Raw genomic sequence first — 14,593 nt, 5'->3', positions numbered from 1 at the left:
GTCGCCTATGGTACGGATGTCACCTAACGTTATAAATGATGCTAGGAAACAGAGAACCAACACTGCGAGACACACACAAACTGAGACTCGGCAACGGCGAGTTTTGTCGCTGCCGGCTTGTTCAGCTGAATTTATCGTACCGCTCCTCAAGCAAAAACTTACGTACAGGCAAGAAAAGAGGAAACGGCCTGTTCTGGGAGCAAGAACCCGTACTGGCATACAGCCATCTCATTCAAACAACAACAAGAAGTGATCAAGACGATTACTCGAGCGTAATTTCTCCCAGGAAGTAGCGTTTCATCCACTACATTATGATCAGTAGTTCAAGAAAACTGCCATGAGTGACGTTGTCTCTCATTCCATTCAACACCTTCTCCTTTACTTACTCATGTCAAAGGACAATAAAGCATGAATTATCAACCCAAATGTCTAAGAAAATAACATACGAAACCCCTTGGAGTTTTTCCTTTTCGAAGGTATCCATAATCAGTCCCATTTTACACGTTTTCAATTGCATTTTAAATCAGTAATAATTGTATCATTATATTTTCAAACAAGCAATTGCAGAAAAGGTTTAAAGCTGGAAACAATTCAGAATGGCGAATCCTTTTCCCTATATTACAGTGAACGACTGCGAAAGACATTTAAACAAATATTAAAGTCACTCTTCTTAAAATAAGTTTCAAAACAATACTATTACCGGTTTGGAGTACAAATTAGAATGCGTATCATCCTTTACTATTAGCTAGGTTGATGAAGATTTTTCTGTTTACCTGCAGCCATCAGTTTTCTTTAACCTTTCCTCATCACGGAAGAAGTTTCAGTAAAAACTGACTGATCAAGGTGTCGTGCAATTTGATTAAAAACAAATCCTCATTGCCTCGTATTCTTAGTCTCCTAAGATTTTCATCAGCACGAGAACGTTACATTTGGGTATCATCGTCATTGCCTACAACTCCGCGTGACGAACGAGATTCTGTGAAATTCGCCCTTCGTGCGCTTCCTGTGTTTTGTCTTCTACAAATCTTCATTCATCTCCAGCTGCCAGTCCCATAGTTCTCATCCAAGTGGTCAGGGTCCTACAATTCTTCTGGTGCCCATAGGAGCCAAGCCACATATTTTACCCCAAGGGTTGTACTAGGACGTGTCCAAGCCATCTCGACATCCCTTTCACAACTAGGCTATCTCATATGCAAATAGAACTTCTGTAATTTCCTTAAAAGTAGGCTACCATTTCCCACTCTATCCCGTCATCTGGCTCCTAATAATCTTCTTACGCCTGTATTTTCAAACTGCATAATCTTTTAGATACGGTTGTATCGTCATACCATGATTCTTGTCCGTATAGCAATATATACAGTGTATAGATATTAATGGACTTACGCATGATCTTACATTTAGGTCCAATTAAAAAAAACGCCTTTACGTTTTCATTTCATTAAGTCAACGAAAACAATATGTGCTATACGAGTATATAGTGAAAATTTTACAATATTCGTAACTTACATCAAATACGTAGGCTTACATATGAAGAGAGATTTTGGGTGTGACGGCGTCAACTTTAGTGGTATGACGGGAATGCGCTATCTGCATCCGAGGAAGAGATTTAGTTTAATACCTCCCATATATGAATTTTCTGTATATGTAGGATGGTTGATTGTATGTGATGTATGTTGTCAGGAGAGAGCGGAATTGGCGCCAATGTTTCCCGCGCGTCTGCACCTAACTTGCAGTCACGCCTCTGTACTGATTGGACGTGTAATTAAGCACTGGAGTGTCCCACTGGTTTCCTTCTGCCTCCTACAGTATACATGTAAAAATCATCTTGATTTTGATAAACTACATAGGCTTCATGATTTATTATAGCTCCATCTCTTGCGAACCTACATATTTCTAATAAATGGAATGTTGAGTCTTACATGTTTTATCAGCTAAGCGCTGTATTATGTTATTTGATGCAAACCTAGCCTCTTATTTCCTTTGAAACGACTTATTATCACCTCTCACGCTAAACTATAAGTAATTTACAGTGTGGGGGCGGAGGGCAAATATGCCTTGATCTAATTGCGTGAGCCGTAACTTGATGCTGTTTCTGTTGATTGGGCTGGCCCTTTGCTAACACAGGCTCTTGGTCCTGAAGCCGCTTGTAACAAAAACAGATTGAAGGTATCATTGTCTTGTCCTGAGCAATAAAACGAGTGCGTTCGAGCCACTTAGCGTATGTAGCAATTTGTCAAATGATGTTTGAACAATTTCAAGCTGACAACAGCAACCATGAAAATATATTCATTAAGAACAGCTTTTAGAAAAGAATGCAACAGACACTGTTGTTAACGAAATCTGGTCCTGAGACTGATGAATTAATCTTGATGCGATAAGGTGTATGCAAACCTCGTCTAGGTCTAGGTATTCATTTAGTGCAAGCGAAATAATTTACTTTTAAATAACATAACATGATTTAACGCATTATATATCGAATGGCTGTGTAAACAGTGATAAGAACATTATTTACTGTTCGTGAAATATGCAGAGTATTACATAGGGGTATTGCTGTCTTGCTATCTATATGCTGCAATATAAGCAGGCAACCTTGCCTAGCAATAGGTGATAAAAGACAAACCACCTCTTGGAGATTTGTCTTCAACATAAGTGTGCTTTATAAAAAGTCTCCCTTAGTATGACGTGTGTACTTAAGTTGATTTACAATAATAATGATTTATAAAAGCTCATCCCTGGTTAACAGATCTAAATGAAGCGTGAAATTGTCACACAATCCTGAATTAAACGAGAACTCTCCGCACTCAGCGCCGAAAATTCAAATTCCCTAATACTTTTTGCAGTATTCGGAGTTAATGTGGGTGGATGGATGGTTTATATTAAACCAACTGAAACAGATTTTCCATCATTGGTAGTTCTTTCCTCCGCAACAAATGTTAAAGGATTTGAGGTTTCTGAGCTGTTTGATCAAACAGACGAGCGCGTGGGTGCCAAATGGTCTGATTTCGCCAGTTTTCCAAACTAGCTAGGCAAATAAATAAAAAATAAATAAATATAATAGGTGTGTATGGGAGGCCTTTGGGCCACCATTGAGAGAGGACCTGTGCTGGCATAACCTCGGTTATATATATATATATATATATATATATATATATATATATATATATATATATATATATATATATATATATATATATATATATATATATATATATATAGGACCAAGGGCAGAGGAGGACGTCCACACTATCGGCACTTCTTTATTGCTAACGTTTCAAGACATCTGTCTCATTATCAAAGCTGGAATAATACATTAAAATATAATTATAAAAAACAGACTCATACCTAAAACTACAATCAAAATATAACACAAAATTATATGAGAAAAAAGGGAAAAAAGTTACCAGGTGGACGAAGTACAAAAGCTGTGACAAAGAATTCCACGCCGGGGTAAACTTACGCCAGGTAAAGAGGGGTAAACTTACGCCAGGTAAAGAGTATCTTGTTGAGGTAGTTTGGCTATTAAATCTTGGTACTAGTAGTTTAATGAAAAGTGATTCAAAAGTGGGAAGCAAAGAATTGGGAACTTTGGAAAGTATTTCAACATCTTTGTAGTCAATTTCAGTCCCACACCCTTTGGCGTGTTCTTGAATATTTGAGAACTCCAGATTAGATCATTTGACTCAAGTCAAATGGAAGGTTGAAACTTTTGTAAGTGACGCACCCATATGTAACAAATTAGGTGACCCTAATTCCTCCACAATCTTTCGAACTGAGGACAGGGTTGATAGTTTTAAAACAATTAGTTGATCAACACCAAGACGACGACAGTGGTGTTTGTTAAATTTTTTGCTATTCAAATGAGGAAAAAATCGCATTTTTTATTTTTTTTTTTCCGGGCAGGTCTAGCAACACTTATCTCGCACTCAGAGAAAGCATCAATTTATTAGTTGCAATGACTTCCCGCTCACACCGGATTCGTAAGGTTCGTGTCAAGTCTGCAAGCATTGGCTTTCAGTAAAATGTTGCTAACCCCTAGTCCACAGTCCCACAAAGAGTCACAGGTGACCACGACCTCAAATCCGGATCGCTGAAAAATGGGAAATTATGAATGCGAACTATGGAAACTAAGGAAATTTAACGCTCACGAGCGAGCTCTTATTCAAACGCGCATTTCCAAATAAAAAATTACTCTATGGCAAATGTGGTCACGGGAAATGAAAGCTAATAACGCGCAACGCCATTGTTTCTTACTCCAACTCTGGCCAAAACAAAAAGTCTGCCGTGTTAACAGACCCATTAAATAATTGCTTCAGTCGCTACAAAACATGGAAAACCTATTAGGCCTAGTTAAATGTCTCTCTCTCTAAAACTCTCTCTCCCTCCTCATCTTCTACATACTACTACTCAACTAACTTGCCAAAAATTGTCCTGAAATTACAGGCCTATGGTTGAAATGTAAAAGATTCCCGCAATCGTAAAAATTGTCAAATGTAAACAATCGTAACACTTACCAATACCCCATTCGGTTTCGGACCTTGTTACCAATGACGCTCTTTTAGAACCAAACACCAAGCTCCTAATCGTTCACCTCTGAGGTTAGGTTAACTTGCTTCCCAATACTACACTGTTTAAACACTATCAAGCCATGTCATTTTCTCCATCACCGGCAAATCACTACCACATAGTCTCTGTTCACTTATAAGTCCATTTGTAATCGCCGTTAATTGCCACAAAAATGGACTGAATGTCACAAAGAACATATTAACGAGCGACGTCGCGTTCACGGGAAGTGGGGACGTTGACTGAAGGTCGTATTTCGTACACTGCCTTCGTTTCCGTATTTTTATTCAGTTTTCAGACAAATGAGGAAACTGTTGCCTAAAAGTTTATTAGGAGAATTAAGTATTACAAAATTAAAATATCGCAATTAATTAGGCATTAATCTATGAAATTGTAAGGGTAAAAATACTTTATATGACAACTGATAAACGCCCAAGAAGAGTGCACTGAAGAGGTCTTTCACTTCTCCGAACGACAGTTTGTAGATCTAGACTTTATAATCATGATCGTTAATATATTTCAGTGACCTGGGGACAAGATAATTGCTTCCTAGTAATAAAATCAGTTTAAATTTTTTTAATGTAATAATTGTATGGGTAAACAGCATATGTTCCCAAGTGTTTGTTATATCAAAATGTAGCATCGGTCCAGAGACTAGACGTTGCCGCGAAACGCCGTCATCGGTCAACCCAAGGTGGAAGAAGAGTAGGTCAACCTTTGTGCATTTCACAGACTTTCTAGCAAAAACATTTTCAACTTCTACAAATGTTCTCTTCCTTTAACTGGATTTACATAATTATGTATATACATAAATAACTAACTAAACTACCACTCACGGCTGTACTCAGTACTATTTAGAATCAAACTCATACTCGTAGACATTAGCGACGTAAATTTTATTACGATGTTTCGCAACAAGTTTTCTGTGAAATAGCAAATGGAATAAAAATACACTTATGTCATATTTGTGTTGATTGTATTTTTGGAAGTGTTTGTTTCTTACAGACCTGAGAACTGTGCCACACTTCACCTGCATTCTTCCCCCATTCAAATACCACCTATCCCAATCATACTTGACAAATGATCTGTTTGCGTATGCAAACTCATATGACTGAAGGTGCGTCGACACTGCAATAAAACATGTCATAAACACATGTCGGCAACTTCATACGATTATCCAGCATTTGCCAAAGTTCATTCTTCATTTGGTCTTTGACTTGTTTCCTACCCATTCTTTGTATAATCCGCAAAAAAAATCTGTTTATGACATGTTTTACTGTAGTCTCGACACCCTCGGAATCTGTACAATTTCATTTTAACTGAGAGCACAACCATTTGGGTAATGCAATGGCTACACTATCATGAATATGCATTAATACGTAATAATACAGTATAATCAAATTTCCTTACCTTTTAACCTGTACTTAATAAACTCAAGTGGCTAAGTCAACAATACTTACAATACATCCCACATTTCACAGTACAATACAGTACATGATTACACAGCAAAATGAAGTGGGTATTTCGGGGCATTTTTATTGATACACTTCGTCAATCTGATTGTCTGAGGTTCTGAAAAGAGTTTTAGTGTTGAAGGAGAGAGCGCAAGCGAGCCAGGTTAGCCATTCCTTGTTTCGTATATCTTTTGGTTTGAGACATTGCAGCCAGGACCCACCAACCATTAATTGTGACAGGAGGTAAAACAAATTGCAGAGGTAAACCAATTGCTAAGCTTTGTTAGAAAAATCATGCTCTCATAAATATAAGAGAGAAGGCTGTAAGGTAATCTCCCAAACTGCTTTTCAAACACCTGTAGATAAGTAATAATGGTGGTAGCAACATAATAATAATTCAGTTTTATAGTGTAGGGTATTTAGGAGAGTTGTCAATGAATTTGTCAGTGTTAGATGTTGGCTGGCTCTCTGTCATTCTTTCCCCATGGGGGTTGTTTACCTCCCATTTGGACTTCTGTGTATGGGCTCTGACCTTCACCCATTGTTCTAATATGAGAGGAGACAAAATAACTGTTTATAATCGTATGTAACAGTGAGAGAGAAAATTTTATAAATGGTTTTGCCTTAGAGATAAGAATTTCTTCATGAGCCCCTCTCCTTATAATACTGCATTATACTAGATAACTCAGTGGTCAGGTTAAGCCTATTATTAAGAATGATGATAATCTGCGCAGCATGACCACCCGTCTTATTATCTTTTTTACCTCTCTTCAAAAAACTGACACCCACAACAGTTGACTAACAACCAAGGCATTTGATTAACTGCTTAGATCTTTGGAGAGATGCTGGATTTTTAAGTAACACACTGATGAAGTTCCTTGTCCCCGCCAGTTTAAAATGATCACTGGTTCCTTGGCTTTTAAAACGAACTTCAACTATTGGAAGTTAAATGTAGCTTTGACACTTTTGTCACATGAATTTAAAAATATGAAAGCTGTTTTTCCCATAGAATATATCTCCAATAGAGGTCTACCAATAATCCTATGCATCATAGGAATATGAGACACTGAGTATATTTCTTCATAGCAGAGGAACGTATTAACTTTGTTGGAGTTTACAGTGAAAGAAATGTCTCATCTCTTAGCATGTGACATTTCCTTCCTTAATCACATGCACATACAGAAAGAGAGAGAGAATGAATGAATGACTTTCAGTTGTCTGGGAGTGTGGTACAATTGTAAAGTCCCTGCTCAACGCATTCTCTGTGGAGAACATCCCGTTTTCTGCAGTGCCTTTCCGCGACCTAAGGTTGAGCAGAATATATATATATCATCACATTTATAAACTATGTATATATTGTCTTTCCAAGCAATCATTATTATGTACAAGTAACAAGATGTTTCATATCAGACATTGTTTATCACTATGTTCTCTGTATAAACCTGTCCTGTTTTTAAGGAACTAGTTTGACCTCAGGTCACCTGTAAATCTTTGTACCAGTGGTCTCTGCACACTATGCAGATGTCCGCATCCTGCTTTATAAGCAGCTATTTTTTATCAATAAATCAGCAGTACTTGTCTCCCTGTTCATTATTTCACACCTTTCTCACAGTGTTGACCCCCGGAGTGGTTCTCGGAAGCCATTAACGGACCCAAACAGCGACTGAGTCTTGGCCCAATGAACCTAATCCACGGCCCTAATGGACTGACTACGGCACTTCAACAAAGCGTTCGGGCGTTAACCGACCCTCGTCAGCAGGTCCCTAACGTCATTAGCGGACCCACATGGCACACTCCCCCAGCTGGGAGTATTGTAAAGTCCCTGCTCAACACGTTCTCTGTGGAGAACATCCTGTTTTCTGCGGTGCCTTTCCGCGACCTAAGGTCGAGCGGAATATATATATATATCATCAGAATTACAGCATAAACTATGTATATATTGTCTTTCCAAGCAATCATTTATTATGTACAAGTAACAAGATATTTATTTCATGTCAGGCATTGTTTATCACTATGTTCTCTGTATGAACCTGTCCTGTTTTTAAGGAACTAGTTTGACCTCAGGTCACCTGTAAATCTTTGTACCAGCAGTCTCTGCGCAATGCGCAGACGTCCGCATCCCGCTTTATAAGCAGCTATTTTTTATCAATATATTAGCAGTTTTGTCTCCCTGCTCATTATTTCGCACCTCTCTCACACAATGTTTCAGGCCAATGTAATTCAAGTTATAATATTTGTTTCAAATGTGGGGTTATTTATGCAAGCTACCTAACCTCGTTAAGTAGCTATAAAAAATTTAGTGACTTACTGTATTCAACTGGATCCAACAGACTTGAACTAAAACTGAGAAATTCACCATCTCAACCACCCACCTCCATGGTATTTTTACTATAATTAATTAATTTTCTCATGAAACAAAGTATGGTTTTTAAATTCAGAGCAAGTTTTCTTCTTACAAACCCATTTATCATACATTAAGTACCCTACCTCCAGCCACAATTTTCACAAAAAGTGAGGTTAGGGGTACATACCCGAGAGTCAACAGGACACCTGCACAGTGTGACTACCTTCTTTTTCTCCTGTCAAACAGGCAAAAGACTGGAGGTAATATGATGATTCTATACATAAATACAGGAATACATAATTGAAGGGTTTTAGTGAAAAAACTTGCCTTGTATTTAAAAACCTAGTTTTTTTTATCACTAAGCCTTACCATCGATAAATTGTGATTTTATGCTGCATTAAGCTATCTTTCATGTATTTTCTTTTCTTTTAATTCAGTGAATAAAATATGTTATGTTATAATTTAATAATCACTGCTGAGATAAATCGTTAAAAGGTTTGATGATGAAAATCATGAAACAATCATTTCTTTATTTTTTGAAAATCATATATACTTTAGTTTAAATTATAATCTACGACCCTACTACACTTCAAAATTACATGTACTACTGTTAGTTAAAAATACTAACTCAGCTCTAAATATACTAGTATCACAAATGTATACATTTAAGCTATTGACATAAACTAACTTGTAGGCATATAAAAATTACAGAGGTATATTAGCATGTTTCTTCCAAGGATTACTCAGTTTTTTATTAGCCAATTTGTCTAGATCTTGACAAATTCTCCGTCTGGTTACACGAGGCTCAATAATGTCATCAACAAAACCTGAAATACAAAAATTGCATAAAATTAGAAACAATCTTACCAATTTTTATGGTTGCAATTTTATGCTTTATAAACACTTTACTGACAGTCTAGGGAGAACCACACCTTTTTTTAACTCCCATTAGAAACATGAAAACTAGTTACATTACAGGTGTCCCTTATGGGACACTGCTTACACTGAACCTTGCACGGTAATGAACAAGCTATACAACAACCATTCAGCCCAAGCTGCATTACCTTTTTTTTTTTATCTTATATTTCACATTCCCTTTGGTTTCTTCTCACTTGACCATCCAACTTCTTGAAATTTCATTTTGCTCCAATTTTCACCTTTATGAGAATTAAACCCCTTTGGTTAGCCCAATGAATCTACAAGTGTCTCAATAGTCTGGTTAAAGTGCTACAGATACCAAGAAAGATGGCATGTAAATCTCACTTGTGAAGAAAAGCTCCCATCCTACCTGCTAAAGCTCATAGTTCTTTGCCCTATGGGCAGAATGATTTTTTCAAAGTTTCTAACAAGTTCTGGCAGAGCAGGAATAACTAACAAAGGATTCCACTTAGTTAGTATCACTCAAGTTGGACCTTACTTAGCAGGCTTCACTGATGTTAGAGGAAGCTCCCTCTAGATATTCACAACTTGAAGAGCAATGGCAACTCCACAAGAAAACACTCTTGCCCACACTGTTTATAAACTGAGTACAAAGATAGAGATCACACTCCTAATTTTGATACCAGTCGTCATAGGATGAAAAATGGAAAAATGAATACCTGCAAATAAAAGGATCTGAAATTTCCTTCCAGAAGAAGCAAACTTAATATTTTTCCCTAAAACGCCTAAAGACTTTGCATTCATTCACCCTCCAGGTCTCTCCACTTTCTGTTCCTTAGTTAACAGCTGTACATAAACATGAGTTGCCATATTACATGGCCTGTCACCTGCAGAGGCTTTGTCAACCCTGCAGAATTTCTGAGACCCTGTGGAATAATGAAATCACCCAGAAGTACCATGCTCAATGCATTCTCATTGAAATAACATCTGTAGTGGTCCTAGTCTGATCCAAGTACTAGAAAGTAGCTTTGTGGTGGCATTTAGAAGTTTGGGTTTGTGTGATGAGGTTTGTGTTTTGGAAACCATTATGTTGTTGATCGTGTTTTTTGTTTTTTATTACATTTGTTTTGTATGTTTGTTAGCAAGTATATGATGGTCTGAATATTTCTTCTGTTTGTTTTTTCTTTTTTTACTTGCAGTTTGCTTGAGCGAGTTAGGATCAAGTTTTTGGGCTCCACTTCACCTGAACTGTATTTGTACTGCACTAGATAAAGGGCCCCATAGATGATACAATCGCCGGATCAGGCCATCTGAACCGCAAGTAAACCTCACTGTCCATGGTGTTCTCCTCCGACCAAAAGTGGGCAAAGTCCGTTGGCCTCTCCGACCAACTTGCAACGTGCCGTTGCTAGGTTCATGGCTTCAGTAGAAAATAAGATATATGTCTTAAAAGTTTCTTATATGTAATTTATTTTTTCTTGTTTAAAAAGATCTCTTAACCCTTGTTTAATTCTCTATTGGTAATGTAAAGCAGTTATTGTTTGTCAACAAATTAGAGATTTAACTTCCCCGCTATTTTCGTCATTTAACGGCTGTTAAACCATTCAAGAACTTCAAGTAAGATAAACAGAAGTTTCTTCGAAGTTTATTTATTTCCATTTGGCTGTTGTTTCCCACCAACCATCAACTCACCACTTTCCTTACTACGGCTTGTGTTCAACTCTGGGAAATATTAATAAACTGGTATTATTTTATAAGTACCCAATACATGATATGAAATTGTAACCTATATTTTTGAAAAGAGCTCCTCATTCTCGTTATTTTGAACCCCATAAACACTATGGGCAAATGAAAAATAAAAAATTTATCAAATTACAACTTATAAGGTAAGACAATACTGCCTCCCCCCCCCATAGCTAGTACAGCAAAATTGTAACCAGTAAACACCCCTGCGTTACGTTAGGTTGGTATTTTTAGGTTCTTTTAGTGCCCTATCATTTACTAGCCATTTTTGCATGAAAAACCAAAGATGGTTTTTCATGTAAAAATTACTGGCTGGGGTCTTATTGGCAACTTATAAAATTTTACCAAGAAACTTTTACAGGGAACCTTGTTATGGCTCTTATTCTCTGCTAACATGGAAAAATAAGATATCGAGTCTACATTTCGGAGCTCTGGAGCAGCAGCGGGCAGCAGGTTTCTCCGCCCTTTTTTACCAGCTACAGCCATCAGTTATTCCTAGCATTCTACAGCATCAGCTCTGGTCGGCGTGAAGATCTAATATGGACGGGGAACTCTTCATGCACTTTAAGATGTCTGGTTACTTTGAGGTTGGTCTCACTTTTTGTTGGCACACATCAGTTGAGTTACTGAAGTAATTTTTCTTGATGTCCATATCACTAGTCCCATATATTAAATCTCGTAACTTAAATATTTTTTTTACTGCCATTATTGAATTTAAGAGATCTTTTATCCTGTTTTAATAGTTCAAATAACTAATTTCAAGACGGCATATTCTTCCTTGCAAGGTTTAATTTAGATAGACTGGTTTATCAGAAATTTATTTTCTAAGAGTTATGTGGTCTAAATTTATATGTGTAGGATCGTATCTATAATATGAATCTCGTTATATTTATGGTAGTCATTTTTTTGTACAGGTTGTGAGAGATTCAAGACGAGGGGACATGGTGTTCAGTGCCATGGACCTGCATCTGGGTGGCATCATTAATTTTATAATAGTGACATTACTAAGACACTATATTGTAATTACAATAATAAAGGTGTTTAAATTTTAGCTACTCTATTCATTGTCTCCTGGAGGTTTAATGATATATATTACTCCTGTCTTGAATATGGCGCCCAAAGTGGGGCCGATAAGTGTTTGATGCCTACCCGCATGCTGTTCCATTGGCTCTGAGATGTAGTTGTTATATTTTTTAAATTATATATTAGTTTGGTGGTGCCACTGAATTCAAATATGGTGGAACTTAGGAAACTTGTCAATGTCAGCAAATATATTAGGAAATGCATTGCTGAGCAATATAACTGAAGAGGGTTATTTCCTACTTTATATTCGGGTGAGTGTGAGAAATCTAGATTGCAGTTTGAGGAGTGGGTTGCTGAATTAAAGGAATTTGAATAAACAGATTCTTACTCTTAAATATGAGGAATGGGATATAGATGAAGGGAAGAAAAAATCTAAAGAATTTAAATCATGCCAGGAGTACAGTGATAAACTCTTTCAATGCTCAGCTTCTCTTATGCCAGTTGAACCTGACTCCCCTCCTCCTCGTTCTGTAGCAGATGAAGCTTGTAGTTTGCTAAAAAGTCCAATTGCACCCTTACCTTAGTATAACAGCTCACCTGAGGAAGATCTTTCTAGATTTCTTGAAGAGTTTGAAGATACTATTAGCAAATTCAAATATCCGCAATATGATAAACTTTTGCTATTAAAACAACAATTATCTGGTAGGGCTTTGTAAATTCGTTAGAAGCTGATAAAAAGGGCTATACGTTTGCTAAGGAATTGTTGCTGAAAGCTTTTGCCTCAGAGGATACCCAAAAGTTTAATGTATCGAAGCATTTCATTGAAGTTAGATTAGATTATGCTTCGGATCCTTATGAATACATTTCAAAAGTATGTTTGTTAATTGAAAGGGTAAACAAGCTTGGCATTACTGTAGACAATATACTTCAGTTTTTCATCTGGGAAGTTATGAACGACCAGTTCAGACTTCAACTGATACAAATAACTAATCATGCTAAGCCTTTATTGAAGGAAATTACTAAGAATTACTTTGAGGCTTGTGATCGTTTCCTTAGCCAACGAAAATCTAAATTCAAGAATAAGTTTGCTTCCCCTAAGGGTCTGGATGCCAGCAATGCTGTAGCTAGTTTTGCTGTTAAGGGTGAAATATAACAAAAGTAAAGGTTTCAAGCCATGTAGTATATGCACTAAGAATATGGTAAGGATGCTACTCATCCCATGAATAAGTGCCCTAAATATGAAGTTATATTTCTAAGGTAGATCAAATTAGGAAATATGGGGGCTGTGTTAAATGCTAAAACAAATCATGAGAGTGGATCTTGCTGATAATAGTTTAGTTCTCAATGCCAGTACTGCTCAGAATGGCACATGGGATTTTTCTGTAAGGGCTCTAGTGCTGATGAATGTAACAATAACGCTGAAGCAAATAAAAACTTCTTTCAGCTTTCTTCTGAAGATGGAAAGAGAAACCCACAAGATTCCTGTGTATAACTTGTTTACTTGTAAATATTTACATATTACTTGAATCTCAAGTACTTTCAGGTCCTAACTGTGAACCTTTTTCAAGAGATGTGAAGGTGGTTAGTCTGGTTCAAGGCCCGGCAGTCTTCTGGAACTTCTTTTCCCTGTGCTGTCATTTATATAATGGCAGTCCTGGTTTCCATTCTCTTGAGAGTTGTTAATCCCCTCCTGTCGGTCTGATATCCTGACCTGATGGTCGGTGGGATTAACCCTGGTGGTAAGTGAGTGGTCACCATCGGTCTGTTGGACAGGAGAGTAATAGAAGGAAACAAAGGATTTACCTCAAAGATCCCATTATCGACCTCACCTGATTAGGTCTCTACCCAACAGACCGATGGTGACCACTATCAGACCGACCAGGAGGATATCAGACCGAGGAGGGGATTAACAACTCTCAAGAGAGTGGAACCCAGGATAGCCATCATATAAATGACAGCACAGGGAGAAGAAGTTCCAGAAGATTGTTGGGGCTTGAACCAGCCTGACCACCTTAACATCTCTTGAAAAGGGTCACAGTTAGGACCTGAAAGTACTCGAGATTCAAGTAATATGTAAATATTTACAAGTAAACAAGTTATACACAGGAATCTTGTGGGTTTCTCTTTCCAATAACACTGATGCTAAATCTGTACCTTCAAATGGTACAGTAAAGCCTAAACCTGTTCCCTCTAATTCTAAGTCACTTACTGATGATAAACTAAGAGTTTGTGGTAGTAGGTTAACCATAACAGAGGATTTTTAGGGATATTCTGATATTGACTCAATTTTGCCTACATTTACCATTACATTTGAAGGGGGGGGTTAAAGGTTAGGTGTTTGAAGGATAGTGGCTGTCAGTGTAACGTCATTACTACCGCTATTAATAATAAACTTGGACTGAAAATGGTTAGAGACAATATTTCCTTGACTATTAAGGGTATAAACACATCTCAACAATATACTACTAGAGTAGTAGAGGCTAAACTCATATTTGGCAGCAGTTTTAAAATAATTGAAGCACTCTGTTTACCCTGCATTAACATACATTTAAAGCTTCCTCTTTTGGGTACAGTTGTTGGAGGCTTAAGG

At 37.2% G+C, this 14,593-nt stretch overlaps 2 protein-coding genes across 7 annotated transcripts in view; both read right to left on the bottom strand.

Annotated features, from left to right (window-relative positions):
* LOC136845348 (uncharacterized) overlaps positions 1-4,804 on the bottom strand; it is a 138,894-nt gene extending 134,090 nt beyond the window's left edge. For 2 of the 6 annotated variants that reach the window (XM_067115592.1, XM_067115594.1), the window contains exon 1: positions 4,512-4,804. The gene's annotated coding sequence lies outside the window, so the exon portion shown is untranslated. Of the gene's footprint in view, positions 1-28; positions 83-4,511 lie in introns of those variants that run through there. The other 4 variants (XM_067115593.1, XM_067115591.1, XM_067115597.1 and 1 more) reach the window with 4 other exon arrangements.
* Positions 4,805-8,874: 4,070 nt separating this feature from the next.
* The window catches only part of LOC136845346 (propionyl-CoA carboxylase beta chain, mitochondrial-like), a 58,924-nt gene continuing 53,205 nt past the window's right edge, over positions 8,875-14,593 (bottom strand). The window contains exon 10 of the mRNA XM_067115588.1: positions 8,875-9,185. Coding sequence (XP_066971689.1) covers positions 9,064-9,185 — 122 coding nt within the window. The 3' untranslated portion in view covers positions 8,875-9,063. The remainder of the gene's footprint in view (positions 9,186-14,593) is intronic.

This window comes from Macrobrachium rosenbergii, chromosome 13 (genome assembly GCF_040412425.1).
Source record: "Macrobrachium rosenbergii isolate ZJJX-2024 chromosome 13, ASM4041242v1, whole genome shotgun sequence".
Classification (NCBI taxonomy): domain Eukaryota; kingdom Metazoa; phylum Arthropoda; class Malacostraca; order Decapoda; family Palaemonidae; genus Macrobrachium; species Macrobrachium rosenbergii.
Note: the sequence above shows the minus strand (reverse complement) of the source record. Positions and strands in the feature narration are given on the sequence as shown.